The sequence below is a fragment of the Blennius ocellaris genome (assembly GCF_963422515.1).
Source record: "Blennius ocellaris genome assembly, chromosome: 13".
Taxonomy (NCBI): Eukaryota; Metazoa; Chordata; class Actinopteri; order Blenniiformes; family Blenniidae; genus Blennius; species Blennius ocellaris.
The window spans coordinates 5,095,527-5,123,274 of NC_137662.1; the positions used below are offsets into that span (position 1 = coordinate 5,095,527).

The 27,748-nt window shown below is 39.3% G+C and overlaps 3 protein-coding genes across 5 annotated transcripts in view; 2 read left to right on the forward strand and 1 right to left on the reverse strand.

Annotated features, from left to right (window-relative positions):
- Positions 1-112: 112 nt before the first annotated feature.
- Positions 113-16,368, reverse strand: LOC308138297 (uncharacterized protein). Its single transcript, XM_080507379.1, has 26 exons — positions 16,250-16,368; positions 16,040-16,133; positions 15,254-15,306; positions 13,640-13,739; positions 13,262-13,378; positions 12,960-13,045; positions 12,451-12,593; positions 12,250-12,374; positions 12,027-12,111; positions 11,735-11,895; positions 11,434-11,660; positions 9,840-10,002; positions 9,704-9,756; positions 7,844-8,023; positions 7,668-7,761; positions 6,606-6,658; positions 5,717-5,816; positions 3,808-3,924; positions 2,923-3,008; positions 2,511-2,653; positions 2,273-2,400; positions 1,877-1,961; positions 1,072-1,232; positions 738-964; positions 505-667; positions 113-423 (listed from the first exon to the last, which is right to left on the reverse strand). Exons 1-26 carry the CDS (start codon positions 16,315-16,317, stop codon positions 349-351), a joined length of 3,087 nt encoding a protein of 1,028 aa, XP_080363505.1. The 5' UTR covers positions 16,318-16,368; the 3' UTR covers positions 113-348.
- A 461-nt stretch (positions 16,369-16,829) lies between these two features.
- On the forward strand, positions 16,830-20,541 carry mrpl57 (mitochondrial ribosomal protein L57). 2 transcript variants are annotated; one of them, XM_080507162.1, is made up of 3 exons: positions 16,854-16,951; positions 18,496-18,656; positions 20,086-20,541. In XM_080507162.1, the coding sequence occupies exon 3, from the start codon at positions 20,101-20,103 to the stop codon at positions 20,410-20,412; it is 312 nt and encodes a 103-aa protein (XP_080363288.1). In that variant the 5' UTR covers positions 16,854-16,951; positions 18,496-18,656; positions 20,086-20,100; the 3' UTR covers positions 20,413-20,541. The 2 variants fall into 2 exon arrangements, with proteins under 2 accessions (XP_080363287.1, XP_080363288.1); XM_080507161.1 differs by lacking the exon at positions 18,496-18,656 and having other exon boundaries at positions 16,830-16,951.
- A 4,111-nt stretch (positions 20,542-24,652) lies between these two features.
- LOC308138609 (voltage-gated delayed rectifier potassium channel KCNH1-like) overlaps positions 24,653-27,748 on the forward strand; it is a gene marked incomplete at both ends in the record, with an annotated part of 54,944 nt that continues 51,848 nt past the window's right edge. For both annotated transcript variants that reach the window (XM_080507801.1, XM_080507802.1), the window contains one exon: positions 24,653-24,725. In XM_080507801.1, coding sequence (XP_080363927.1) covers positions 24,653-24,725 — 73 coding nt within the window. The remainder of the gene's footprint in view (positions 24,726-27,748) is intronic.

Genomic DNA, 27,748 nt, shown 5'->3' on the forward strand with positions numbered 1-27,748 from the left:
TCAGAAATACTATAATATTCCTCACCACAAGCACAACTCAACAAAATTGAACTCGTTTATAACTTGCTTCAAATTCACGCATGGGTCACATCACCACCTCTGATTGCGGAGGTCCCAGTTCACAATTGTTTTATTTCATCATAAAAATCAAGCAAAAATGTGCAGCGGAATTTCGTATTAAATAAAGAAAACACATGCAATTAATCAACAAAGTTAAATTAAACTTTACAGTTAATTTATAGGAAAGTGCTCACTTGTATAAAAAGTATGATTCTGCAAGATGTTTAAAAACGGCTATTGCGATCGTTAAGTAAGAGTCGTCGTCGATGGGGATCCTCCGTCAGGGGGCTACTGATGTCTTGGGGCAAACGTCAGCTTCACAGGTTTGACTGGCTGAAATATCCAGTTCAGCTCCAGTGGGATCTGGAAGAAAGACGCAGTGACCAACCTGAAGCCAACAGAGGAGCAGCGGATTGTCTGAAGACTTTAAAGCGAGAGCCTCACCATTGTTTCCTTGCAGGTCTCCACGGTGTAGCTCTGCAGCAGACGCACGATGACCATCTTCATCACGAGGACGGCGTAACGCATCCCCACGCAGTTGCGAGGGCCCAGTCCGAACGGCAGGTAGGCGTACGGGTTGATCTCCTCCCCGCTGTCTTTGCTGAACCTGCACGGACCACATCGGCCATTTAAAGCCATGGAGACTTTAGAAAAGAAAGTCTATTCCGACTGGTTACCTCTCGGGTCTGAAGAGCTCCGGGGACTTCCAGTACCGGGGATCCTTGTGCAAGACGTACACGGGGATCCCGACCGCGGTTCCCTCGGGGATGGTGATGCCGTTGAGCTGCACCGTCTTTTTGCACATCCTGTCGATCCGAGGCGCCGTGGGAATCAAACGCATCGACTCTAAAATCACCTGGTCCAGGTACTGGAGGCTATTCAGATCGTCGTACGAGATGGGAGCCTGGGAATGTTTGTCGAAGTTGGAGGAGGGGGGAAAAAAAAAACCTAAATCAGGAAATACCAACCAAAAACAAAACGAAAACAAAATAATGTGCAGTTTTCTTGTACATCTTGTGGAAGGTTCTTATCGATCTCTGCCTGCAGGGTCTTCTGCGCGTCAGGGTTTGTAGCCAGATTGTAAAAAATGAAGGCAAGAGTTGCGCTGGTGGTCTCGTAGGCACCGAAGATGAAAATGAAGGCCTGAGAAAGAATCTCGTGCTCAGTCAAACCTGCAACAGAGCACAACATTTCCATTTAAACACAAGTTCTGTTGGTGATCAGCACAATTTATGTGTCGGCGCTCTGGAAGTCAGGATTCAATTACAGGCCGACTTCAGCTGAAAGGCGAGGTACGCCACAGGGAAACAACCGACAGGTGACGTGAACTTTTACCGCTTGAAAAATATCAAACATGGATGTCAAGAGGTTAAAAGACCACTTCCTAACAGAGCCAAATTCAGGGCGAAACCATCCAATACTTTCACTTTGCTTTCCAACATCGTTTCACTGCGCCTCCATCGTCAGCTCTGAATGTCAAGGAAGACGACGGTACTGTCAAAAGTCAAATCAGTATTGATCCAAGACCCTCTTTTCAACAGATAGTCTCGTGTTGTTCGGTGGGAACTTGCACCAACAAAGCAATCACACTGGGAATCAGAGTAAACGTGTCAAAAAGGAATAAAACCTTCATTCAGAGAGCTGTGTAATTTGACACCAGCACCGATTGTCTCCTTCAGAGTTGTAATTTGAACCTGGGCTGTCCTTTAATGGGCAGAAGCACGTGAGCAGATTGCAGTAAAGAAATCCATCTGGTCACAAAAGACGCCTAAACTGATGCAGAAGAGTGGTATTTGTATGGCGAGGGGAATCGTACCTTTAACTGGCTGCTCATCTTTGTTCTGCGTCTCAGATTCTGGGATCTCGCTCTGAATCATCACCTGCAGGAAGTCTCCTCGAGTCTGCTTCACAACACATTCAGCTTACAAACAAACCTCCCCCTCAAATATCTGCAGTCATTTGCATTATGATACCATTGATCTACTAATTCCAGTGAGTTCTGCTCTGCCAGACTTGTTTGCTCCATCGTAAATTATTATTATTATTAGTGTTAATGTCAGTTGGGATCCAAATGCAACGATTAAAAGAACCAAATCAGGCCCTCAGGATGATACTCAACACATACCAGGGAATTTGACCCATGCACTTTTTGTGATTATATTTCTGGTTAAATATAATTTTTACAAGATTCTTCAGGATAATAAGGACTTACTGTTGCTTTCCCTGTGTTATGCTCGTCCTTAAACTTCTTGATGATGTCGTAGAAAAAATCCACGCCAGCTCGGTCCATCATTTCAATTTTGAAGAGTTTCAACAGATGTTTACCGAAAGGAAAAATCACTACAAGGAGAAGGAGAAGAAGAAGAAGGAGAAGAAGAAGAGATTGATGATCTAAACTCAAACCACTTCTGTTTATAATGGGTTAAAAACAACAACAACAAAAAACCTACTTGTAAAAAAGAAAGGCCACAATTTGAATTTGAGGACCTTCTGGATTTGAACACTGATGGGGTCCTTTTCGTCGTTAATGGAGTCCGTCTCCACACTGAAAGACGCGCTGGTCACCGTGTCTAAACTGTAAGGTGCCACAAATCTACAAGACGCAGAAAAACAGCGGAATTAAATAAATAATCAAAGCAGTTTGCAAGTCATCACCTCTATCAATGTGTGTGTGTGTATATATGTAAATATACACATATGTCTATATGACCACCACCACTAAAAGACAAAGAGAAGACGCTCTAAATGTTGGCATAAATAAAGAAGCTGGATCCGTATGTTTTGCGAGGCACTGGAGTACTGAAATACAAAGGCATCTATTGATTGAACAACAAGGGATCATGCGGTCGATTCACAACATACTTTTTGATGTCGACGGGTTCCTCCAAATCAACCGTTCCAAGTTTTTTGACGACTCGGTCTGCATAGCGAGCAATCAGAGGAAAAATCTAGAAAAACACATTGTGGAAGGTTAATGATGTGTTCATCAATCATCAATGCCAAACTCTAAATGAGGTCAAAGAGCAAGTTAAAACTCTTTTTTTTCTCTTTTCTCCAACATATGCTTTTCTGGTTTCATAACTAGACTCATAATAGTTTTTACCTCGATGCTGAAACTAATTTAAAAGGAGCTAATGTGAATTTTTAACTCTGGAAGTTACAGCATGTTGCCGAGAACTTCCACATTCATTACATTTATGCTTTTTAATAGCTTTTCATTTCATATTACTGGAACTTTATCCACTTTCACTTGTTGCTGATAGTATTGGTAATACATTAAATAAAAACAAACATAAACATTCTGCAAACAAAACCTTCACACCCAGGGGCAAATTACAGCCACCAGTGAAAAATCAAATGCAAGTTTTTGGACTGTGGAAAATACACAGGGAGAACATGCAGACTCCAGGTGAGGAATAACCGAGACCGTTTACCACTACAACATTGAAATACATCATTGAGGAAGCTATTTTTTCCTCATTGCAGACTTCAGGTTCACCAGCTGCTGCGTTAGTTCAGAATGAAGAAAAGAAAAGAGAAAAGGAAGAAGAAGGAAAAACACATGGCAAAATGAATATAACAATATATACTTATCGCACGCACACAACATATAGAAAACCTACTCGTGTACGTTTATTTAGTGTACGTTTGTTGCTTAAGGAGACTCTTTTCCTTTCTTCCTTCTTTAAAGTGGCAGATGGCGTTCATGTGTTTGTGTGTCGAGATGTGATCAGACACGACTCCAACCTGTTTCAGTCTCCCACTGGTGAAACACGGAGAGATCGTACTCCGAATCCGCTTCCACTGCTCATCCTTCACCACGGTGATCGCATCTTCCATGGCTCCGTTCTGTCCCTCAAACACCTGAGAACAGAGAAGCACTGGGTGTTAAAATGCAACGCGAGTTTTCAGTAACAGTGCCTACTTCAGATTCAGATTCATTTTATTTGCCATTTGCAGTAAAACCACATTGGAATACATTTGTCCCAATTTGTCCCCAGTGTGCACAAGACAGGTACAGCCATAAAATAACATTAATTAAAAAGTACATAAATAAAACAAAGAACAGTAAACAATTGACACTGTGAAATCGATCGACTGAAACAGATTCAATAAAGTGCAAGATCATTCATAAAAGTGCTCTGTTTAGACTGATAACAGCTTGTGGAAAGAAGCTGCTGGCATATCGAGATGTCCTGCATCTCAGCGAACGATATCTTCTGCCAGAAGGAAGAAGCTGGAACAAGGCTTTTCCAGGGTGGCCAGAAGAGTCATTGACGATTCCAAGTGCTCGGTTTAAAAGTCTGGATTTATAAAGGACTTCCAGAACAGGAAGCTCACAGCCCACAGTCCTCTTTGCAGAGCGGAGCACCTTGTTTAGAGCTCTCCTCTCTTTGTCTGTGGTGTTACCAAACCACACAGTCACAGAGCCAACAAGTACACTTTCAATGGTGCAGCGATAAAAATTAAGCAGAATCTTAGAGTTAGTGGTAAATTCTCTAAGTCTATGTATAAAGTAGAGACGCTGACGAGCTTTTTTAACAACCCGGTTAGTGTTTTTGACCCATTTCAGGTCTTTAGAGAGAGTTAAACCGAGAAACGTGCACTCCTCTACAATCTGCACCTGGGAGTTATCAATAATGACAGGTGTGTGAGAACTGTTCCGGCTAAAGTCAAAGACCAGTTCACATGTTTTACTTGTAAGTTATTCCCTTTGTGCGGCATTTTACCAAAACAAAATGGGGAACAAACGTGCAAATTATATAATAAATTCGTGTTGGATGGTGTATTACAGAAACTGACTTTCTTTCAGTCTGTGTTGTCTTCGGAGGATCAGTATTTCCTGTTTTCCTTCACGGGGCCTCATGTCCTGATGTAATCTCTGAACTTAAGTCTGTAACGCTCTCTGCCTGACTTCAGCATTTCCTAAGTCCCACTAAGTTTCAGACATGGTTTTTTTTTGGGTCTCTGCTGATTTACTTTCGCTCTCTAAAGCTCATGTCGTTCTGAGCACACAAGAAGAATGTGTGGCTCACAGGAAATCACACCAGCTTTACAGATTGGACAGTTTCCTGCTCAAACACAAGAAAAAACAAAACAGAAAAAAAAACCCACTAAATTCAATGAAAACAAGCCCAGATCACACACACTCTAGAAACCCAAGATGAAAATGTAAAATTAGCAGATGAGTATCTAAAAACACATTGTAATGGCTGTTTACAGCCAAATAACTTTAGTGCTCCTTGAGGCTAAAGTTTATTTATTACGCTAACAGATAATAATGGCATTACATTTTTATTAAACTTCATAATTCTTCTATACAAATTCTTCATAAAAAACTAAATTAGAGTATGGAATTTAAAATGCCCAAGTCATGTTTAAATATAAATGTAATGTAATTCCTACTGTTATCCTGATTCTTTATTTTGGTTTATTCTTATTGGGTTGTTGTTTAACAAAAAATATAATTTAGTCAATGTTTTCTTTGGAATATTTCCACTGGTTTTAGTTGTGTTCGTTGCGTTTGTATTGCATCATGACATCACAATGAGAAAGAAAGTGGCCACACCTTCACACGTTGAGGAAACTCTGGACTTCCCCAGATTGTGCAATTTGTGTGGTGATGATGAAAAGTTACGGAGGACTCCCGTCTTACCCTGCGGTTGGTGAACGCGGTGTAGCACTCCTTCACCATCACAGATTTCAGTATCTCGGGGTCAGACACCATCAACATCGGCATCCGCCCATCAAATAACCTGCACAAACACAACATCACAGCACAAATACATCATCATCACTCAATACAGCCATTCATATAAAGATTTCTTATAATATAAACAATGTGATTGTAAAATATTACAATTTATTCACATTATTTAGTCTCTTGTTCAACTATCGATGCAGACAGCAAAACTAATGTTGTAAAATATAATTGTTTACCATCAAGTGACAGAAAATGAAAGGATTTAGGGGTAAATTTGGAATATATAAAGCTGCAACCCCAGCTAACCAGTGAAAACCAGTGGAACTCACATCCAGTAGTAATATTTGATTGAATATCACATGTTTATCAATTAATTAATCAAATATTAATGAACAATTAGATCCATAGATCTAAGAAATAGAATTTAATGTTTACTGCAATATATTGTCATTTTTATAATCCTTAATTGTTGCATTTTGAAAAAATCTAATCTTTCTTAAATGGAACTTAAATGGTGTTTCGATAAACTATAAATTAGTTTTACACCCTGCCCAGTTTTTGTCATTATAATTTCTTGATCATAGCAAACCAATTTCCAATTGAAAACTGTCTTTTTTCATTGACAGATTAGAAGTTTATAATTGGTCCAATTCTGTGCTGCAGGTGTCATTAATGGATTTTTCCTTCTTCAATTATCATGTTAGATTTGTCTCCAGAAGTGCAAATAAATTAAAACAGTAGCGCTACTTTGATAAAATAATAAGAAATTGCATTGCATATCTCCTGAACTAATGTTTAATTTGAGTATTTCTACCTTATAAACTACAGAAACTTCACTCACCCCCAGACATCCCCGTACTTGAGCTGGCACTCTCGGTCAAAATTATAAATTCCCTACAAGAAAACAGAGAACTGGAGAATTTAGACACTAAGAAAATTGTTTTATACACAGAAATAAACATTTTCACACACAAGCCCCCTCATTGAGTGTAAAAATCAGTGTTTGATACAACAAATTATGATGATGATGAATAAACAATCATCTCTGATTGTCAGTATTCATAAACCACTTTAGTTAAATGTTTCAGGAACAATTGGCACAGTAATAATAAGTCAAAACACTGAAAAGAAAACCATAAATACAAATACACTGAGAGAGAGAGACTAGTAAAATTGGCAAACTCAGAAAGAACTCACAGCGAAAACTGGATAAAAAGACAAATAAACAGGACAAAAAAAATTAACAAAGCAAGGTAAATTCAATGTAAAACTGAATTAAAAACACATATTTGAAAAAAAAATGGAATACAATCCAAATAATATAACATATTAAGAGAGCTAAGAAGATTGATTTACAAAATCAATCTATTAAAAAATAGACTTGGTTATAATACGTTTGTTTTTCATGTAAACTATAAACTTTCAGGCACTTTTATTTTAATGAAAATATAATTTAATGTAACTTTCAAAAGTTCAATACCGATTTAAAAAAAAACAATTTCAAAAAAACCATAGCGCATTTCAATATTTATTTCTTATTACGGCTTTAACTGTTGATTTTAGGTTTTACTATTTTAAAATATTGAGATTTGACAGCGCCATTATTGGACAGACTCTTGCCTGGCTGCAGCCTCCAATGAGGATGTGAATGAGAATGTGACGAGCTACGCAGCTTTGGGGTTCCTCACGCAGCGAATTTTGGCACAAATATAACCCCATACAATATAATTTTAGTCCATTTACCAATTTGTTTTCAAAAACGTTAAAAGGAAAAGGAAGAAAAGAGTGTACGTGTGAAAATTAAAAATAAATAAACAAATAATCAGAACATGCACTTTGAACCTGCTTTATTTGAACACCCCCCCCAAAAAAAAAATTTTTTTAATTAAATTGTGTCATATACCTTTTTGTTGCCCAGCAACGTTCCCAAAAAAGGCAGCGGACGTGGTCCAGGTATGTTCAACTTTTTGAAAAACCTGTATGGCCACACTCCATATCTGTTGGTACAAATAGAACAACACCCGTTACACACATTCACCCTCGTGATCAGCTTGTGTTTTTTGCCGAGTGTCAACTCACAACAACAGGAGGGTTAAAGCCAGAGCCAGTAAAGTCCAGGTGGTGGGAGAAAACAAGGTGAAGATCATGTTTGCTCTCCGGAGGCAAAACACCACTCGAAATGAGGAAGTCGGCTCAAAATGAGGCAGGTTAAAAAGGTCTGAGGAGGAGGAGGAGGAAGAGGAGGAGTCCACACTGCCTCTTATGCAACACAAAGCAACACGCAAAGCCTCTCACTCTGGGGGAAGTTTAACCTTTTCTTCAACCCAATCATTTGTCACAGAATGTTTTAGTTGTTGTTTTAGTTGTTGTTTTTTTTCATTCTCAAGCCATCTAGAAACACAAACGCCTAATCAATAAAATAGAATATGTGGCCTGTTCCTGAAATGAAGAATCTCTGCTTCGTGAATCACAACACATGCATTTAACTACAGAAGGTCCAACTTAAAAAGTGCATTTAGTTTTACACTATTTCACACTGAGTAACAATTTTAGAAGATTGACTTTCCTTGCTTCACTATATTTGGGAATAATATCATCTGTGGCACACATCCAAGGTCCAACACAAGTAATTTAGATTTATTTCAAAGAGTATGAGATCAGATGAAATGGTACCTCTAAAGGTCTGATACAATACAATGCATTTTGATTTTAAAGAGTTTGCCTTTTAAAAGAAGTTTCCAGTGGTAAACTGGTTTCAAGTATTTTAGAGTTACTGAAATGAAACGTGTACTTTAAAGAGGATTATTTGTTATAGTCAAATAATCAGGGTCTGGTTTTAAAAGTCCACACCTTCGATTAAGTTTTCAGGTTTTGCTTCAAGAATCTGTTTCTGTTTTAAAAAACAACATCTGATCACACAAATAACCCAGAGTATCACCAACCGTAGGATGAGGCAAGAAGACATTTTCCACAGTTTATTTTGAGTCATTTCAGAGATTAATGGGGAGGAATAAAAGCACTAATCCTGTTTGTGTGACTGTGAAAAGTTGGCCCCATTCATGGTTTTCACTGACAGCACTAGTGCCCAGGGAAGTTTACAATACAACGCCCATCATTATGAGAGCATAGATTAGAAAGTTTACCCTTTGTCCCGACCAAGCCTGAGACCGGTGAGGTAATTCAGGTGAGCATGCCATGACCTGCTGCTGCGCAAAGAAGAAACCAGGTTTGGACTTTGATCTTTGCAAGAAGTCTGACAGTATGAATGAGGCTGAATGAGAGGTTTTACTCTCCGGACATCAGTGCGAGGCAGTGCTGTTGCAACATACTGTCAGATGAGCGTGAGTCACCTTTGACATGATTTCACAGAGACACTTGTGTAATCATTATATTTATTGCAGTATAAATCTCATGCATAAATGTGTGAACAGTCTCGAAGTCAGCATTCGAATACATTTAACCCCAAAAAAAGAAAAAGTTACACGTGCAGTCAAATCATCAATTCAGTTTGATCAAACATTCAAGACAGTGTAAAGAAAACAGGAAGAGAAGGTTAGGAATGCATTAGATGTTTTGATATTGTTTCAGAAAATGTCATTTTTGTTTTTACAACTACTACTATAATTTGTGAAACAGAGACTGCGGAAAGAATCATTTTATGTTCCCCATTTACATAGATTTAACATTCTTATTCACCTCTAAACAATAATCCATAATGAGGACACACAACCACTCAGATTTATTCAGGATTACACTCCTTTCCCACAATAAGCAACAGAACTATTGATTTAATTTGATACTGACAGAGCGATATGATGTTACCATGCGATTGTTTTAAATGAGTTTTAATCATTAACAGACTTAACAGGACTGTCACAAAGTAATGTGGCGTCCGTGATCTGGTCTTCCCTCTTGGACTACAGTGGTCTCAAGGCAAACTTGAGAGTGATCGGTTTGATGGGCTGAAACTTCATGTTATACCGCAGCGGGATCTGAAGAGAGACAGAAAAAGACATTCATGTCTGAGAGGTGAGTGCGCAGCGGCACTAAAGTGTGTTAAAGCAGTGCCTCTCACCAAGGTTTCCTTGCAGGTCTCCACGGTGTAGCTCTGCAGCAGACGCACGATGACCATCTTCATCACGAGGACGGCGTAACGCATCCCCACGCAGTTACGAGGGCCCAGTCCGAACGGCAGGTAGGCGTACGGGTTGATCTCATCCCCGCCGTCTTTACCGAACCTGCATTTTGAAAAGATAAAACAAAATGTGTAAGGAAAAAAAAAAAAAAAGCTTTTGTTTCAACTTTTTCTTTAACATCTTATCTTCTCTATCAAATATCACTGTCGGGTGTAATTCTATCTGTCATGTCTTTAAAACTCTAAATTACCAGTTGTGTCTGCTATTTAGCAACGGTTTTTAAAGACCTGCCTCCTCCAGGTGGGGATTTTGAAATCGAAGCGTTCCAGGGTTTTGAATATGAACATTGTGAGGAAGGGTGAATCGTCAGCTCGTGGCTCAGCCAAATCAGCAGAATAGGGGGCAACAGGGAATGGGTCAAGGACCAGGGAGAGGGGCCAGGGGTCAGGAGAGGCTCAGGCATGGAAGAAGCCAGAGGGTGAGGCCTGTTCATTGGTCCGATGGACGCAGCACTTGGGTGGATGATTGAGGCGGAGCAGCGAGGGGAAGAGGGGGATTGAACTGGAAAGGTTGTAGGAGAGAATACAAGCTCGACGCTAATGCCTGCTTAGCCTGTAAGTTTTAGAGTGAAGGCATTATTAAGTATTGGATTTTTAGTGTTAAATGTGTAAATGTTTAGAATGATGAGGTTTAAATGTGTGATGTTCAACCTGCTACGTTTGAGATGCGAAAAGGTTTGAATAATGTTCTCACGGGTGCAAAGTTGGACTTCTGTATTGCTGTGAAAAAGTATAAAGTGGTTAAGGCTACGCCATGTACACACACACACACACACACACACACACACACACACACACACACACACACACACACACACACACAGACACAGACACAGACACAGACACAGACACAGACACACAGAGGAAGTGCAAGGAAGTGAGGCTGAAGAGATTAAAGGAATTATTAGATTAAAGTTTTCAATAAGTACTGTTTAACATTTGAAGCAAGTTTAAAAAAGAGCAACGTTTGACATTTTGGGGTTTGAATGTGTAATTGCTGACATTATAAAATTGAACGATTGAATTTTTGCTGTGTTCACTGAGAAAGGCAGATTACAACACGCGTGGACACTCACTCACAGTGATAAAGGGAAAATGAGGCTGAAGAGGTTAAACGAATTATTAGCTTTAAGTTTTCAATAAGTAATGTTTAACATTTTATGGTTTACATGAGTAATGTATGACATGTTAAGGTTTAACGTATGATCTTTGGATATTTCAACTGGTTCGATGGGAGAGTTTGTCTTCCTGTAGAAAAGGGATTGTCATGAACATACGAAACACAGATTCAGACACACAGAGGTGGAAGCACCAGTGGCGATATTGCAGAAATCCCGGTCTGGACAGACCCGACATGTAGCCTGACTTGAATTGAATGAATATTGAAGGACATCAACGCTTTTATTGTATTTGTACTTATGCGATGGATCGCTTTATCTGAGTTTTACATGTAAATAATGAAAGCCACGCTCACCTCTCGGGTCTGAAGAGCTCCGGAGACTTCCAAAATCGCGGGTCCTTGTGCAAAAAATGCACAGGAACTCCCACCGGGGTTCCCTCTGGGATGGTGATGCCGTGGAACTGCACCATTTTCTTGCACACCCTGTCCAGTCGAGGCGCAGTGGGATACAAACGCATGGACTCTAAAATCACCTGGTCCAGGTACTGCAGGCCGTTCAGCTCCTCATATGTGATGGGAGCCTGGAGGCGAAATTGAAAGCGAGTGAGTTTGGTGTCAACTGTGGGAGTGGAGACATCGTGCGGGGTTACTGTACGTCTTTCTGAAGGCTGGCATCGATCTCGTTTTGCAAGGTCTTCTGCGCGTCAGCGTTTACGGCCAGACAATAAAAGAGGTTTGCGAGCGTCGTGTTGGTCGTGTCGTAGCCAGCAATGATGAACAGAAAGGCCTGGGAAAGGATCTCTTCTTCAGTCAGTCCTGCAACAACAGCAGTCCTCACTACAAAATACTTTCTTCTACTCCAGTGCCTCGTCATCGTCCCACCAATGCCGCCACGGATGACTGCAGGACGGTGACAATAACTACAATTTGAAGAGACGCCTACACACCTTTCGCCGGCTGCTCCTGCTCGCTCTTTATGGCAGACTTTGGGATCTCGTTCTGGAGAAACAGCTGCAGGAAGTCTGATCGAGTCTGAATCAGACCAGATAACAGTCAGACTTGACAATTAACTAAAGACAAAATGTTTTGCATGCAATTAAAGTCATGCAACGATGTGGAAAAAAAAAAAGTTGCAGGCTGGAAATAGTGATTCACTGATGACTGACTTACTGATTCTCCTGTCTGATGCTCGTGTTTATATTTCTTCAGGAAGCCGGTGAAAAACTCTACCCCTTCTCTGGGTATCATTTCCAGATTGAAGAGCTCCAAGAGATGATTGGCAAAGGGGACAATCACTGAAAGGAGACCAGAGACTTGTCGTGACACCACATTGTGCTATGCCTGCTCATAAGAACGGAAATTCACACATACTTTGGAACCATATTGTCCAAAATCGGAATTTAGTAACGCTCTGAGCTTGAACACTGAGGCGGGCTTTGGGGTTATTTATGGAGTCGATGTCCACGCTGAGAGACACGCTGGTCACACTGTCCAAAGTGTAAGGTCCTACAAATCTACAAGAGGCAGAAGAACAAACACAGCTCACTTTGCAAACCCCAGAAAGACAGATAAATAAATTAATAAATATGTTGTCAGTTATTTCTACACTATTAACATAGGAACACAAAGGTTTCAAAAACAATGATAAATTGATAAACAGTGACACAATTGTCCTCATAAAAAAAAGGGAATAAAAATTGATCGGATGAAAAATAGAAAAAGGCTCAAATATTGTATTTTTCAGTTTCACAACTTACAAAGCAAAACTGTTAAAAACTAAAGCCCAAAATGTATTTATTTTTTTACAGTTTTTGTGGAGATTATGTAAACATATGAAGGTTTCACGGTAATGAAAAAATGAACTTTTCCCAGCAACATACTGTTTTATATCGATGGATTCATCCAGATTAGATTTTCCAAGCTTTTCAACAAGTCGGTCTGCATATTGACAAATGAGGGGGAAAACCTTCAGGAAACATTGAGAGACAAGAAGAAGTTATTGCTCTGTTTGTCATCATCATTATCAAGCTCGCACTGTCAATTCTTTTTCAGGGATTAGAAAATGCTCATATAATACTCGAATACTAGAGTATTAGGCACTTTAACAACAGTATTTAACCACAATATAAAAGACAGATAATATGATATATAAAGATCATCTGAGGTCAGATTTGAAACCAACCTGTTTCAGTTTTCCACTGGTGAAACATGGAGATATCGTGCTACGAATCCTTTTCCACTTTTCACCTTTAGCTATTGAAACTGCATGCTCCATGAGTCCACTCATCTTAACGACGTCCTGTGAAAATAAAAATTATAATTTACTTTACTGGCCTTCTTCAAGTCTTATCTTTGTGACTGCAGCTGACCCATAATCGTATTCATCTCCCTTTACTGTACCTCAATATAGTAAATTAGAAATGGGAGCACTTACTATATTCCCAATTTTGAGAAAAACATACAGCAAGGAGGAAATAAAACTCCTCTTCCAAATCTCACACACCCATATTTTGTCAGATACTAAAACGAAATGTGTAAAAACTGCAATAACGTTTCTTACCCTGCGGTTGGTAAACACATTATAACACTCCTTCACCATCAGAGTTTTCACCATCTCGGGGTCAGCCACCATCAACATCGGCGTGAGTCCATCAAACAACCTGTGCAGAAAGTTTGTTTTTTTTAATCATGCAATTTGAGCATCTGACATTTATTCATTCATTTCACCCAGTGAAATCAGGAAAAACCGCTAGAAACAATGTAAATATCACAATACGGAAATCCAAACCCACAGATCCACATGCTCAGTTTATTCAGAGTTCATGTGAAGGTAACAGTCTGATCTCTCAACCTCAGAGGATTTTAATCAGAAAGCAATCATGTAAACACAAATGCATCTAACGATCAAAAATTATTTGCAATCTACAAATCCAAGAAATGTTGGTCCCCCATAAGCTTGAATTTAACAGGAAAAAAAATTATTAAAAAGTATAATCCAGATAACATTTTAATAACCTGTTGAACTTGTCTATTAAAAGGAAAATGTGAGCAGGTTTTAAAATCAGAGCTGGAGCAAAGTGTGAATTATTAACTAATTAAAAAGGGCTTTTCATAGTATATCTGGAATAAAGGAAAAGAATGAGATGCGGCTGTCGACAGACCACAATATCATTAAACTAGTCAGAAAACAGAGGGAATGACATCACACACTTTTTTTTACCAGAGTCCAAAGTATTTTGGCACAAATGTTGAAAGAGTGATCATTAAAGGCTAAAGTACCAACATGTAGACTCAACTTTTAACCGGTGACACAGTTGAATATTTTCATGTGCATTCTGGCTTCATTTGGTTTATTTACACACACGTGCACGCGCACACGCACACAGGATGTAGAATTTTTGGAATATGAATGAGATTAGATATTATAGAATGGTACAAACTAAACTTTGAATCCATTTATGAGTCTAATCTTCAAATAAATCTGTACATAGATTTGAATGTAAAACAGCCAAACTCAGATTTGCACTAAATAATTACAACTTCTTGGGACTTTTTTGTAATCTACATGATTACATTAGCTTAAGAAGTAACAATTTGAATAATAACAACAACAATAACAACAACAACAATAATAATAATAATAAATTATAATAATTCTATCCTGCTATCTCTATAATTCCATTCAGATAACTGGTTACATTTTAACTCAACTTTATTGCATTTGCTTTAATCAACCAAAGATCAAATATTTGCACAGGAAGCACCTTTCTCATGCAAAGAAATGAATGCATAATATATTAGCTATTTCTTTTGCCAACAGATTTTTTTTGTTGTTGTCTATGCAAACACAGATAAATAGGATTTAATATGAATTCAGACTGTGGGCGCACTGACAGCTGCTTTTTGAAGAAGTGTGCTTAAGTGAAAGTTAAATCAAACAGTTGGACCCAAAAATTGTAGTGATGTAGGTATTACAATGCATCAAATCACGTAAAGCATTCTCTTTAAATACAAATAACTGCAGTAGAAATTAAAAGTAGTTTGAACATAATTTTACTTATTCATGACAATCCATATGATTTACTTCGCTGGGAGACTGAAAAGCAATACTTTACTGTGGTGGCAGTTTTCCACTTGACATTTGTTTCACCTTTGATGAAGAAGTGAAACTCACCCCCAGACATCCCCATACTTGGCCTGACACTCTTGGTCAAACTCGAATATTCCCTGCAAGAAAATACAGAAAAATACAGATCAGTTGAACTTAAAGAACATAGATTTTATAGATGATGGTTGTGGTTGTTTTTCGTTTGCGTTGGGTTTAAGTCATCAGGGATCCCTGATCCTTTCACTGGTTTGTTGTTTTGTTCTGTCCTCGTGGTTTTTTCGTGGTTTATTTCATGATTGTGCATGTTTTATGTTTAATGTCTCTGCTATGTTGGATGTCAGGTGTATTGTTGCTCAGTTCAGTTCAGTTTTTATTGGTGTCTCCTTGGGTTAGGCTATAGCAGAACTGTCCTCCATGTGTCTCATGCCGATTTCCCTTGATTGCATCTAGCTATGCATTGTTTCACTCTCCACTCCTATACTTGCTCTACCCAGCCTAACCAGTTTGATGTCTTCATGCCATGGACCAGTTTGCATCCCAGTCTTTTTTTTTACTATCCACGTCTGCTTTGTTGCCTGCCTGGTTTTGACTTTTCTATTTTTATTGGCTGTAGATTGTAGCCCTCTTATCTCTTTTGTTTTGTTGGTCAAGCTGTCTACATGTGTACAGAACCTGCAGGTGTTTATCATCTGTTTTTGACTGTGGATAAACCGTGCTATATCTACTAAATTATGAGTTAGTCTTAATCAGAGAATGTATGAATTTGTCTCTCTATATTCACCCAGAGCACACAAACATATCAACAGTAATGCATGCATCATCTCTCCAAAACTGCTGTTTGTTTATTTCTACCTTTGAGGCTCCCAGTATTGTTCCCACAAAAGGCAGAGGGGTCGGTCCAGATATCCCCAGCTTTTTGAAAAACCCGTATGGCCAAATCCCATACCTGCGTCACAGAGAGGAGAAACACATTAATGCTGCAAGCTGCAGACATTTCAAAGTTTTTTTTTACAACTGCAGACCGAATACAATCAAGAATAATAGTATTTTAATACTACTCACAGTAATATCAGAGCCAGAAGGAGAGCCAGTAAAGTCCAAGTGGTTGGCGAAAACAACGCAAAAAACATCGTTGCTGTTTCCAGTCTGACGGCAGTTCACAGTGGACTGTGGTCAAGCCAGCCCAGACTTCAGAACTGCATGAGGAAGTGAACAACCCTTTGTTGATTTGCGTTTCACCCCTGACACAAATAAAAGAAAAACCACCCCCTTAAACGGGGATAAAACGATGGTAGCTATTGTAATACGTCTGATGAAGTTTAAATGCATTAATACACACGTTTACGATGAATATACATAAAACACATGCACATAACAAAAACTTTTTTTGTTTGTGAATGTTTGTGAAAAGCTTTTGCTTTGATTGTATGTAAACATACATCAATTTCCAAACATGGAAATTGGTTTTTTGACTTGATAAAGGCGTGTTTCATAATATTACATGTACTTAAGACGGTTCAATAATATAGATAAAAACAATATTTAAACAAAAAAAAGATTAAAAAAAAAATACCCTCGTCAACTTGTTTACAACAACGCGATTCCTTTTCATGTTGAATTTTGGGCTTTCGTGGATGCCGTAGGTAACCCGGAAATCCACTGACAACAGATACGGCTGTCACGTTTAATATTTTTTGGGGAAGTTTTCGGTCGATTTTGGACGCGTTCTTGTGGAAATTCAAGGCACGGTAGCATAGCTGGCTGGTGAGAGAAAGTGCAAATATATTTATAACCCATGCATTTCCAACAGGACTGTGAAACATCCGTGTTTTTAAAGTGTCCTTGGGTGGCTGCACGGCGTGCTCACTGCTAAAGGCTAACGGCCAATGTTAGTTATTTAAAAGGTCTTGTCTTTCTTCAATTTTAGGACGACACATGTTAAATAAAGCACAGGAGCCAGTCTTTTATCGACGTTAACCCTAACGCTTTTTAGCCGCCTTCTCTTGTCTCACCTCTTTATAATATTCGGTGTAAACGGATCAATTTTAATTTATACACGGATAAGATTTAAACAAACAAACAACACTTTATTATAAAAATGTTTGCACAAAAATATCTATTCAGTGTTAATTAAGCTATCAGATAGGCTAAATCTTTATTAATACCGCAATATGAAATCAAAATTTTACTAATTAAAATGTCTGACAGGCATTTCATTTTTTTCAGTTCAATCCCACAATAATACAGATTAAACAAGTAATATGTTGTATTCTTTTTTGCTATTTAAAAAAAAAAAAACCAAATCTGGAACCAGTTTATTTGATCTGTTTTGTTTCTATACACATTTGATTTAAGATTCTAGCTTTAACAGGAAGCCAATGAATATATTGATTTGATCTCTTCTGTTGGTTTCTGTCAGGATTCTCTTTGCAGAATTTGGATCAATTGAAGACTTCCTAAGCAGTTATTTAGACACCCTGGTTATAGAGAATTACAATGGGCTACTCTGGATGGAACAATTTCATGGATTAGTTTTTCAGCATCACAATGAATTGGCAGATTCCTAATTTTAGAAATATTACGCAGGTGAAAAAAGCACTCTGCAGGCTAGTTTAATGTAAAATTTGAGGGCAAGTCCTGGTCAAAACTAACTGAAATAATCATACTTTATTGATCTCCTTGGGTACCCCCCAACACATTGACCGATCCTATTTCTAGCAAGTGGAGGTGCGGCCACATTATGGTGCTCCAGGGAGCTGTCGGGGATTTAGGGTCATGCTCAGAGACCCACAGTGGTGATGTGTTAGCTTTGGGATTCAAACCTGCAAACTTCCTATCACTAGTCCGCTTCTCTAACCTCCAGGACACTACACTCAAAATAACTCGGGTTCCTCACAGCAGTACTGGAGGTCAACGTGATACCACCTAGTGTTAATATATGTATAGATAATTTCTATCGCAGATGTTTTGGTCCAAATATAATAATGTCCGTTTCATCTGAGCTCAGGAGCAGAAAATCACAGCCCATCCAGGCTTTTATGTCTTTAAGACGAGCTTCTAGTTTAACGACATCATCAGTATACTCTAGTTTCATAGATAAATAGAGTAGAACTTGAATGACCTTATTAAAGGTTGACAATTGTAAGAAATGGTTGTTACTCAAAACCTGACCCTGAATATTGCAACTTGAAGTGTAATGCTTCCTGTTCAGCTGCGTGTTTGCATAATTGTGCATGGTCCCAAAGGCACATGGGCGGCAGCTTTTATTGTCAGGCATCTGACCTTTTCCTCAATAACAACCCTTATAGAGATAAAGATGCCGATAGCGTGGGTGTGATGCCTTTGACACACACAATGTGGTCACAGTCCATGACTCATCAGTGTGCCATGGGTCGAGATACGGAGTGAAACCATGAAAACGTCACTCAAAGCCTCTTCAAGTCAACATCAGTAGCAATCAGATGAGTGGGTGAGTGCAATCACTCCGCGTTGCAGTAAATAGTATATTGCGAGACATCGACAGCATTTTATGTCAGTAAAACTTGTTTTTCTCTACTGCTCTTAGTGTGAACATTCACTTCACTAAGATGTTGTAATCTGTATTTTTACTAAGACTGCTACTTTTACTGTCCAATGCTAAAATTACTTAAAACTTACAAGATTTTTATGTTCAGAAGGTGCATGTGGTTGAGGATAAATATGAACCTTCTGACGATTGTGAAACTACATATTTGTATGATAACAATTATTTAAAAATAAGTGTGTGAGTTTGATACCTCACCCAGTTGTTGTAATTTGCTTTAAGGCAAAAACATTATTGGTTCTGATTCAAATCGGGTCTTGAACATGTTTTTGCTCCTCTCAGTTTTTGTCTTTTTGCGGTCCATTATCATTGAATTCAAGTATTCAACGCCCCCAAATACAATGACATTTGCCAGTAGAAAAGCCTTTTATTCACCTCTCCCTCTCAGTGAAGCAACATTTGCATTTTTATGTGGAAAAGCTGCTTCACTGCTCATAAAAAAGCAACAGCCTGTAGCTACTCTCACGTTCACAGATTATGTTTACAAATGTGTCCCTATTATTAGTTTTAACTGTACCAGTGAAACTGACAACTTTATAATTGTTGGATTTATTATCCAGTTCTTCAATATGCCTGCAGGCGGGTATCTTTAACTAGGACAAAGAACTATGTCTGATTTTTGTTTCAGTGATTATTACAGTTTTACATATGGAAGCTTCTTTATGTTAAGCTCTTCCTAAACATTCAGTTTTTGTGTTTTTTTTTTCTTTCTTCTTTTTCTTTCAGAAATTCTGAAAGTGTTTCTGCAGTAATAATCTACTCCTGTCATAAATTGTTATCGCCACAATCTAATCTCATCTTTTTTATTGGAAAAAGCTACATTTGTGTGGTTTCATTATAAAACCAAACAACAGCACCAACTAGTGGCCCAACATGACAACTCCATTGTTTTCAGCATTTCTGCTGTTTCCACATAGGCAGACGTTGTTTTCAAAGCGTTGCTGGGTAAATACGAAAATTATTTTTAATTTTCTTTTTTCTATTTTTCCTTTTTTCCTTCTTTTTTTTCTCTAACCCTGAGGAAAATCAAAGAAAAGAAGAAAAATAAATGTGAAATTTTTCTGAAACGGGAAGGCCAAAACGATGCATTTTCTTTTTTTAAACTCAATTCTTATTGAAATTTCCTCCTGAAATCACTCCATTTTTCCCACTTTTCTTCAAATTGGGACTCCTGTAATCTTAGTTTGTGAGTGAGTCTCTCCATTACAAATATTTCCTCAACAACCCGTAATCAGCGCCCCCGGGTCGGGAACGATGCATCTTCACTTGGAAAGTAGGTTAAACGAGGCCTCGCCTGTACACTTTGTGTTTCCAGATTTGATCCTCCACCATGTTCCTCACCCTCGCCCTGCTGCGTAAAGGCATCCCGGGGAAGCAGTGGATCGGAAAGCACCGGCGCCCCCGGCAAATCACGTGGGCGATGAAGCGCAACATGGTGAAGCACCTGGAGCGCGAGGCCGAGAACGAATACTGGCTGAGCCGGCCGTACATGACCCCGGGCGAGGAGCACGGCCACGCCGCCGAGCGCAGAGCTCAGGCCTGGCTGAACATCAAGGAGGCCGGCTTCCAAAACTTCCCCAAACATAAGTTTGTCACGGATCACCTGAGTCACCTGAATATCACCAAGACGTGGTCCAGTTAACACGACCAACAATCAAACAAAAGACTCTCATCCTGAAATTGTGTCCCCGTGTGTTTAAGGTTGCGTGTTCCATAATGAACATAAGTGTTATTGTTTCTGTCTTGTCTGGATAAAAGATGTTTGACATTCTCCTGATCTCTGGGTTCTTCCGTCGAAGCTCATTAACCAACTGCACTTTCAAGTTGAGTCAATCCGTGTCCCCGACGCCTACAAAACCTCTGTAATTATAGGAATTGATGGAGAATATTCCTCTGGGAGTTAATGGAGAATTACACTGATTGTCTGGGAAAGTTATGTGAATTATATAACTTTATTAAAGAGTTAAGTTCTGTAGAGTACGACTAGAAATCCTTTTGAAGTTAAAAGGGTTTTTTAAGGATTATGTTGGCAGGCTGTCGGGCAGTTTAAGTCCTTTACAAGTGGGACAGTTTGCTGTTTACAGGGCAGAAGAGTTTCAGGGAGTTTGTGCTCAGCAGATGTCAACAAATTGACAATTCTGATAAGTTATTCTTGAAACATTTATGCAACAATTCTTGAAAGCTACAGCTGAATATTGATAATGCAAATGTTTCGGAATAGTCTTCAGGTTAAATCCACTAGAAGACAAACTCTGAATATCCAACTCATCAGTGTTTCAGTACCTTTTGTGCAGCTTGTTTTTGAACAAGGTGACTTACCTGCAGGAGTAACACTAAGTATAACTGGTCAATCTTATTTCTCGAGCACATTTTAAAAGCTGCATTTTCAAAAGTGCTCGATTAGGAAAGCGGTTCGAAACAAAGAATTACATTTATGGTAGGAATATCTATAAAGGAGGATTGGTAAAGGGAAGATTAATGACAGGTATTTAAAGGAAACCATCTCTAACAGCAAGTCTTCAAATGATTATTTTTAAAGGGGTTTATAGATTCATGTTTTTTTAAATCATTATTAGTTTACTGATGTACTGATGTATCCTCTGGTAGCTTGTGTGCTCTGTTCAATAATCCAAAACATAGAATATCTCGCTTTCAGTGGTGAGTTTTGGTGTTTTGTGTCACATCTCCAGTGTTTCACCTCTGTGTTCATTACACTTGTTCTGGTGACCCGCTGATTAATCTGCAGTCTGCTCACATGCAGCGTGATAAAGAAGAGCATGACTTATCTGATAAGAGTAATTGCCATTATGTACACATAACTACAGCAATAACATCTATCTACAGGAAGCACCAGCAGGTGACCTGAGTTTCTTCTCCTTTGAAGGTTGGCTAGATAAACAACGTGCCCTTAAATGGGAAGAAAAACAAGCTGTTGATTTATCTTTCATTGATAACACTGTATATCTCATTATCCGTCACTGGTCCACCACACGCACATGTGAGCATAATACCAAGCTACTATAAACAATTGTTTGTCGACATAATGTTGTTAATTTAAAACCCTTTATCATGTATTTGAAACATCATTGACAGGCTGCACAGATGAGCCAACAGGAAAAAAAAAAACGTTTTAAACATTTTAACTTTGATGCAAACAATTTTAATAAGTACTAATATTCATTGTACTGAAGTTTGAAATCATGATAATTCAACAAATTTAAGTAAAATGTCAAACTTGAAGTTGAAGGATCAATAACTTGCCCTGAAAAAAAAAAGAAATGATTTGAAAAAAAGCTTTGTTCAACCATTTGTAGGTCACACTCTAAAAAAAAAAACCAGTGAAATGAATTGTATCACCCTGAGATGTTGCTGAAGGGTAATTCTACCCTTAGAGACTTTAAAGTCAATATGAGGACACATTATCAAATGCAAGTCATAAAAGTTACAAGTAATTTAAAGTCATATTTACAAAAAAGAAATTACAGTAAATATAATTGACTGGACATATAAGGTGTAAAACTAGATTTATTTTTTTACACCTCAAATAATCACATCCCGAATAATCTATCTTAAAAATACTTAAACATATATAAGGAAATACTCAAACATATGTACAAAAAAACCTTAGGTAACGAGTTCTCATGAGTTTTGTTCAAATTTACAGGACATAAATGGAAATAGTGCATTTGTTCGTCTGTTTGTGTTCCTGCAGGATTTCTGCAGAACCTAAAACTGAATTCAGCGTTGTTGAAGCTAAATAATAGTAATAAAAAAAACCCAACAAACTAAATTTTGGTGGAAATGTTCAGTATGTGGCTGCTGTTGTTTTTTCCTTCCAAAGTCGGAATACACCACAGCTCTTGTTCTGTATGAAGCTGTGCATCCCTGCAGCTTGTACACGCGGCCCTGCTGGTTTTCACTGCACCCCTTCAGTCCGACTCACACCTGCACCACCAGGTGAACTCCAGCTGTGAGGGCAAGGCAGTCCTGCAGGCCTCCGGGCCCACGGGTGCGAGGGAACCTTTTCACCGACACCTCTCCCCGAGCCCACACTCTTTGGTGCTGCTAAATTTTGATGGAAATGTTTCCACTGTGCTCTCTCTCAGTTTAGGCTCCGCAGGGTCCAGAATAATTGAGCAGGATTAATACTCTGGTTGGGGGAGGGACTGTTTTCTTTGAAAGGGCAACAACCACACGGGGAAAACTTCACATGGTTCAATGCTGCTGTTCTTGTCAACAAACTGACAAGTAAGTTCCAAAATGCATGAAAACCAGAACAGAATCCTCTCAGTCGGACTGCAGGGAGCTTCTCCTTACTGGTTTTTCCTCTGTGTTGGTCAATTCAGACTGGATCACGCTGTTAAACCCAAAGTTGTAATTGGGTTGCAGTCACCATTTGGATAAGTTTGAACCGGTTCAGCATGAAAGTGGTTAATCAGAGGGAAAAGTCAGGAGTTGAAGCTGGTTGATTATGTGTCTTTGTGATTGTGTTTACATCTGGTGCTGGTCACTACGATCTCTTTGCCGTCATTGTGTGTCGTATTTTTATAGTGGTTGTGAATATCTCATGCATACGTTTTATCTTTTAGATCCATATATCTTTTTTTTTGACTACATTCGATTCAATTTAAATTGACTTTGTGTCACGTCAAATATGGCACAATCATTTCAAGGCACTTTCACAGAGAAAATCCAACAAGTCTGAGCAAGGATAAGTGACGGTGGATGGCAAAAACTCAATATTACTGTAACAGGAAGAAATCTACCGAACCAGACTCAGAGGTGGAGACTTGCTGCTTTTCTGCTGAGAAAAGGAGAGGAAGGGCAAACTGATAGTGAGGAACGATTGAAGCCCTGGTTCAAGAAGTGGTTGCCAGAAAAACATCCAAATTGCACTGTCATTGTTTCTGATTTTATTCATAATTATTTACATAGATGGATAGATAGATAGATAGATAGATAGATAGATAGATAGATAGATAGATAGATAGATAGATAGATAGATAGATAGATAGATAGATAGATAGATAGATATTACATATTAGCTGTCATTAGCTGTCATCCATCGAGCATCATCATGGTGCTGGAGTTGATCCTTCAATACAAACTTGAGGGTATGTGACAGGTCACCAATCCATCACAGGGCAAACAAAGAAAACAGATAACCAAACCTACAGGCAACCCAAGGCCAGTAAATAACCTCACATGACTGCATGCATTAGGATAACATGCAAACTATTTGATCCAGTAGGCAGTGAAAGCACAAACCACTACCTATCTGTGTATTTTCCTTTCTTTGCAGTAATTGCATCACCTTAGTTGGTGATTTCTTTATACAATATACATTAAATAATTCAGTTTATGATGGATGTACTGATATGTTAGTTGTTTTGGTCATTATATACTATTTTTTTAGTAGGTGTGTGTCTTTTTTCTGGTCAACTCGTGCTTCTTTGTAGCTGGTTAGCATATTATTGTTTGTGGCCACCTAATTGACTTTCCAAAACAGGAATCTGAACACACGCACTTCAAACTGTTTCGGCAGCCTATTTGCCTGTGAAGAGAGACGTGACAGTCCTCCAGCAGATGGCGCTCGAGCTCCTGTCGGTGAGGCGCGGTGGACCGTGGCTCCTCCTGCGCGGCGCGCGCTGCGCGCTGCGTCCTGCTGCGCCCCGGCGTTGTTTTCTCTCTCCTGGATGATGAGGCGCGTAAAAAGAAGCGCCGGCAGGCAGAGGCACCCGCACCGGGCTGAGGAGGAGGAGCAGCGCGGAGCAGAGCAGGCAGCACGGTCCCGGTCCGAGGAGCAGCCGGAGACACCATGAAGACCAGCGGCGCATGGAGGAGTAACGATTCACCTGCACACCACTGAGCGCGGCGGCAGGATGGCGGGGGGCCGGAGGGGACTTGTGGCCCCTCAGAATACTTTTTTGGAGAATATTGTGAGACGGTCCAACGGTAAGAACGACTATTCATACATTGATCTATTCTGTCGTAAAAAAAAAAAAAAAAGAAGAAGAAAGAAAATAGATAAACAAATGCAGGTGTTAATTGTCTGTAAACCTGGAATCAATCAGCTAATTGATGAGATAAAGGAGGATAATTAGTGTATATATATAAAAAAGAACAACCCCAAAACAAACGCGCACCTTCATGAGTAAGTTTTTCTTTTCCTCCCTGAGCTACATTGGTGTTACATTCTCACGACGCGTCTCCGCTGGATCCCGCCCATTTAATTGCTGCAGGCTTAATCATTTTCATGGTGATTGAATTTTTAAGGATTAAACTCCCAGCTGGGAGTCCCGGCAGTGTGAGCAGAGCTGCGAGACAGCAGGTCACTACAATCTTTCAATTTACTACAGATTATAGAAGACTCCTCCAAGTCCTGAGTGGTGAATGACATTCATACACTAAACTTCCAGAGTTTTTATATATACTAATAAGAAAGGCTCCTGGATTGTAAGTGCGCCAATCAGTATAGGTCACACTAACTGTTTTGGATTTTTAAGCTCTGGTTGCAAAAAGTTCTGTCTGTAAGATTTGGATTTATCTATCTTTGATTGTGCATGACTAAGTATTACTCCGATTGTAATATACAAAAGAACCTATGACGCCACAAAACTTCCAGAAAGTCCTTGCTACAGCCAGTGTTTGTATTACATAATTCTGTACAAACACTTAAAATCTCGATGTTAAAAGGTCACCATAAAGCAAATGCGTCTCATTGTAGATGATGGATCCATCAATGTGCTAACCCACCTTTTAGAGTTTCAGGGAGCTGGAGCCCTCCAGGATGACCACCTGACAGTCACACATTCATTCCAATGGTCGACCTCCAACACTTGTTTTCAGGCTGTGGGAGGAAACCTGCAGAAATCCAACACGTGCGCAGGGAGAGCATGCAAACTTCACGTAGAAAGCCCTCAAACCCAGACTGACACTGGAGCTAATATACTTGTTTTCACGTAAAAATGTAACTGGTGTTCACCACTGCGCAGGGATCTGTCAGTTTGTGATGTATTTGTGCAGTGTATGAGAATTGTCGCGAGATGAATCTTCGTCTTCCTCTTTTAAAGCGTATTTGATGTCTAATAATAACTTACATAGTGCATTTGCTCTACCAAATCTCTTAACTGCATTTTCCTCTTTAGTTTTAATTTATGGATAGGGATAAAATACAAAGAGAAAGCACCACCATCTGCTGCTGCGTGGACTGCTTAGATATGACCAATCAAATAATCAGGGAGGGTTTTTGTTATGATGGAAATAGGATCTGATGAATGAATCTTTTTCATGAGTGCTACAGCTTTCATCTAGTCAGGTTCATAGAAAGAAATCTGACATCTGTCAGCACACATACCAGACCTCCCAGGTAAAACTGCCAATCAAAACATATTGAATATTACAAAGCTGTGTAACGGGGATGAGCTGCCTTTTCCTGGATAATCACCTTATCTTTTTTGCACAACATAGATTTAACCAGTGTCTGGCATTGTTGTCCAAATGAGGGGGGGGGGGGGGGGGGAAGATTTGACAACCGAGAGTTCCAAAGCTCCTGTGTCGGGGGTGTTTCAGCACTTTTGAACACTGGTGTCAGTAATCTTTTGGCCTGTCTGTGTTATTAGATCCGATAGGAAGTGACAGGATGGACTGCAGAGTTATGGCACTGGACATCTCGCTGTGAGCCAGCGGTGCTTGTGGGTTTTTTTTTTTGTCATGATGCGCCACATTTAAGAGCAAATATCTGGAATGGCTCCGGATTTATTAGCCGCTTTTCCTTTGCATTTTTTGAGTGGGATTAAATGAGTTGTTTTTCTTGTCAGTCACCAACGTGGGTCTGCGGTCTGAAGGCCCGACTCAGGGTCTGGCTGTGCTGCACGTCTACATTAAAATGTATTGTGACAAAAAAAGGAACAGCTTGTTCGAGAAGCTGCATCTCTCGAGAGCCAGGATTTCCTTGACTGCGTTATGCGATTCTGTGCATTGTGAATATATATATATATATATATATATAAGTCCTCCCCTTGCACATATTCCTCCTCACGACCTTGGGCGGTCCGTGGATTAGTGAGGGGGTAAATCTCTTCAAGGCTGGAAAAACAAAAGATCCCAGAGTCTTAATCTGCAGGATGCCACTGAGACACAGCGGTGGGCGTGTGGGCACCACAATCATTTAAATACCCTTTTTATATACGGGTCTTTCAGAGTTAAACAAACGGCTCTGCACTAAGTCGTGAGAGCCGGATTCCAGATCGGAGGGCTGGAGTTTTGCACGCTCGTCGACCACCTACATTTGACTTGCCGTGCACTTTTCTCTCTTCATTTGAGCCCGTCACAGGCTCTTTACTAAGCAGACCTTTTTACTTCTTGTCACGGGGAATGAGCAGGTGCAGCGAGCAACATTAATAATGGCTCTGCTCGACGTGCCAGTAAGTGATGCCAGTGACCAATGCCAGAGACTTGACGCCACTAGTATTAGATGTGGTCAGGTAAAAAAAATAAAAAATCCTCAACCTTTTAAATTTGTATTAAATAAAAAAAATGTCAAACCAAAAATAGAATAGTGGCCAATAAGTTTTACTGAGAAAGCCTGTATAGCTTCATTTGCCTCATTTCAATACTTCAAAGGTGGAGTTATGGACGTGTTTGGCAGCCCCCCTGTGAGCAGCTGAAAGACGCTACGGAACAAAACATCACGTCTCGCGCTGATATTATAGAGTAAATGGTGTAACAAAACCGTTGCCTAATGAGACACCCAGCTGTTATGGAGCAACATTATATGGAAATGCCTGTTTTATCTGAGTTTTACTATACCAGCTCAGCAAGTTGCATCAGATGTTTACATAAATGTTTGCTTATGAGATGATTAATGCACACGGAATATAAAACTACCACAGCTAAAGAAAATAGCTGTGATAGTTTAAACTTTATCACTTACTGATAATCTCTGAAGGTGGACTTTATCTCGCCTATTTACTCAC

Bases quoted from the DNA above. Each gene is read 5' to 3' on its own strand.
- LOC308138297 (XM_080507379.1), bottom strand. From the start codon at position 16,317: ATGTTTTTTGCGTTGTTTTCGCCAACCACTTGGACTTTACTGGCTCTC. The intron at 2,401-2,510 runs GTAGGTTTTTTG...TTCTCCTTGTAG, and splicing joins GTGGCCTTTCTTTTTTACAA to TGATTTTTCCTTTCGGTAAA. The intron at 1,962-2,272 runs GTAAGTCCTTAT...GTTGTGAAGCAG, and splicing joins ATAACACAGGGAAAGCAACA to ACTCGAGGAGACTTCCTGCA.
- mrpl57 (XM_080507161.1), top strand. From the start codon at position 20,101: ATGTTCCTCACCCTCGCCCTGCTGCGTAAAGGCATCCCGGGGAAGCAG.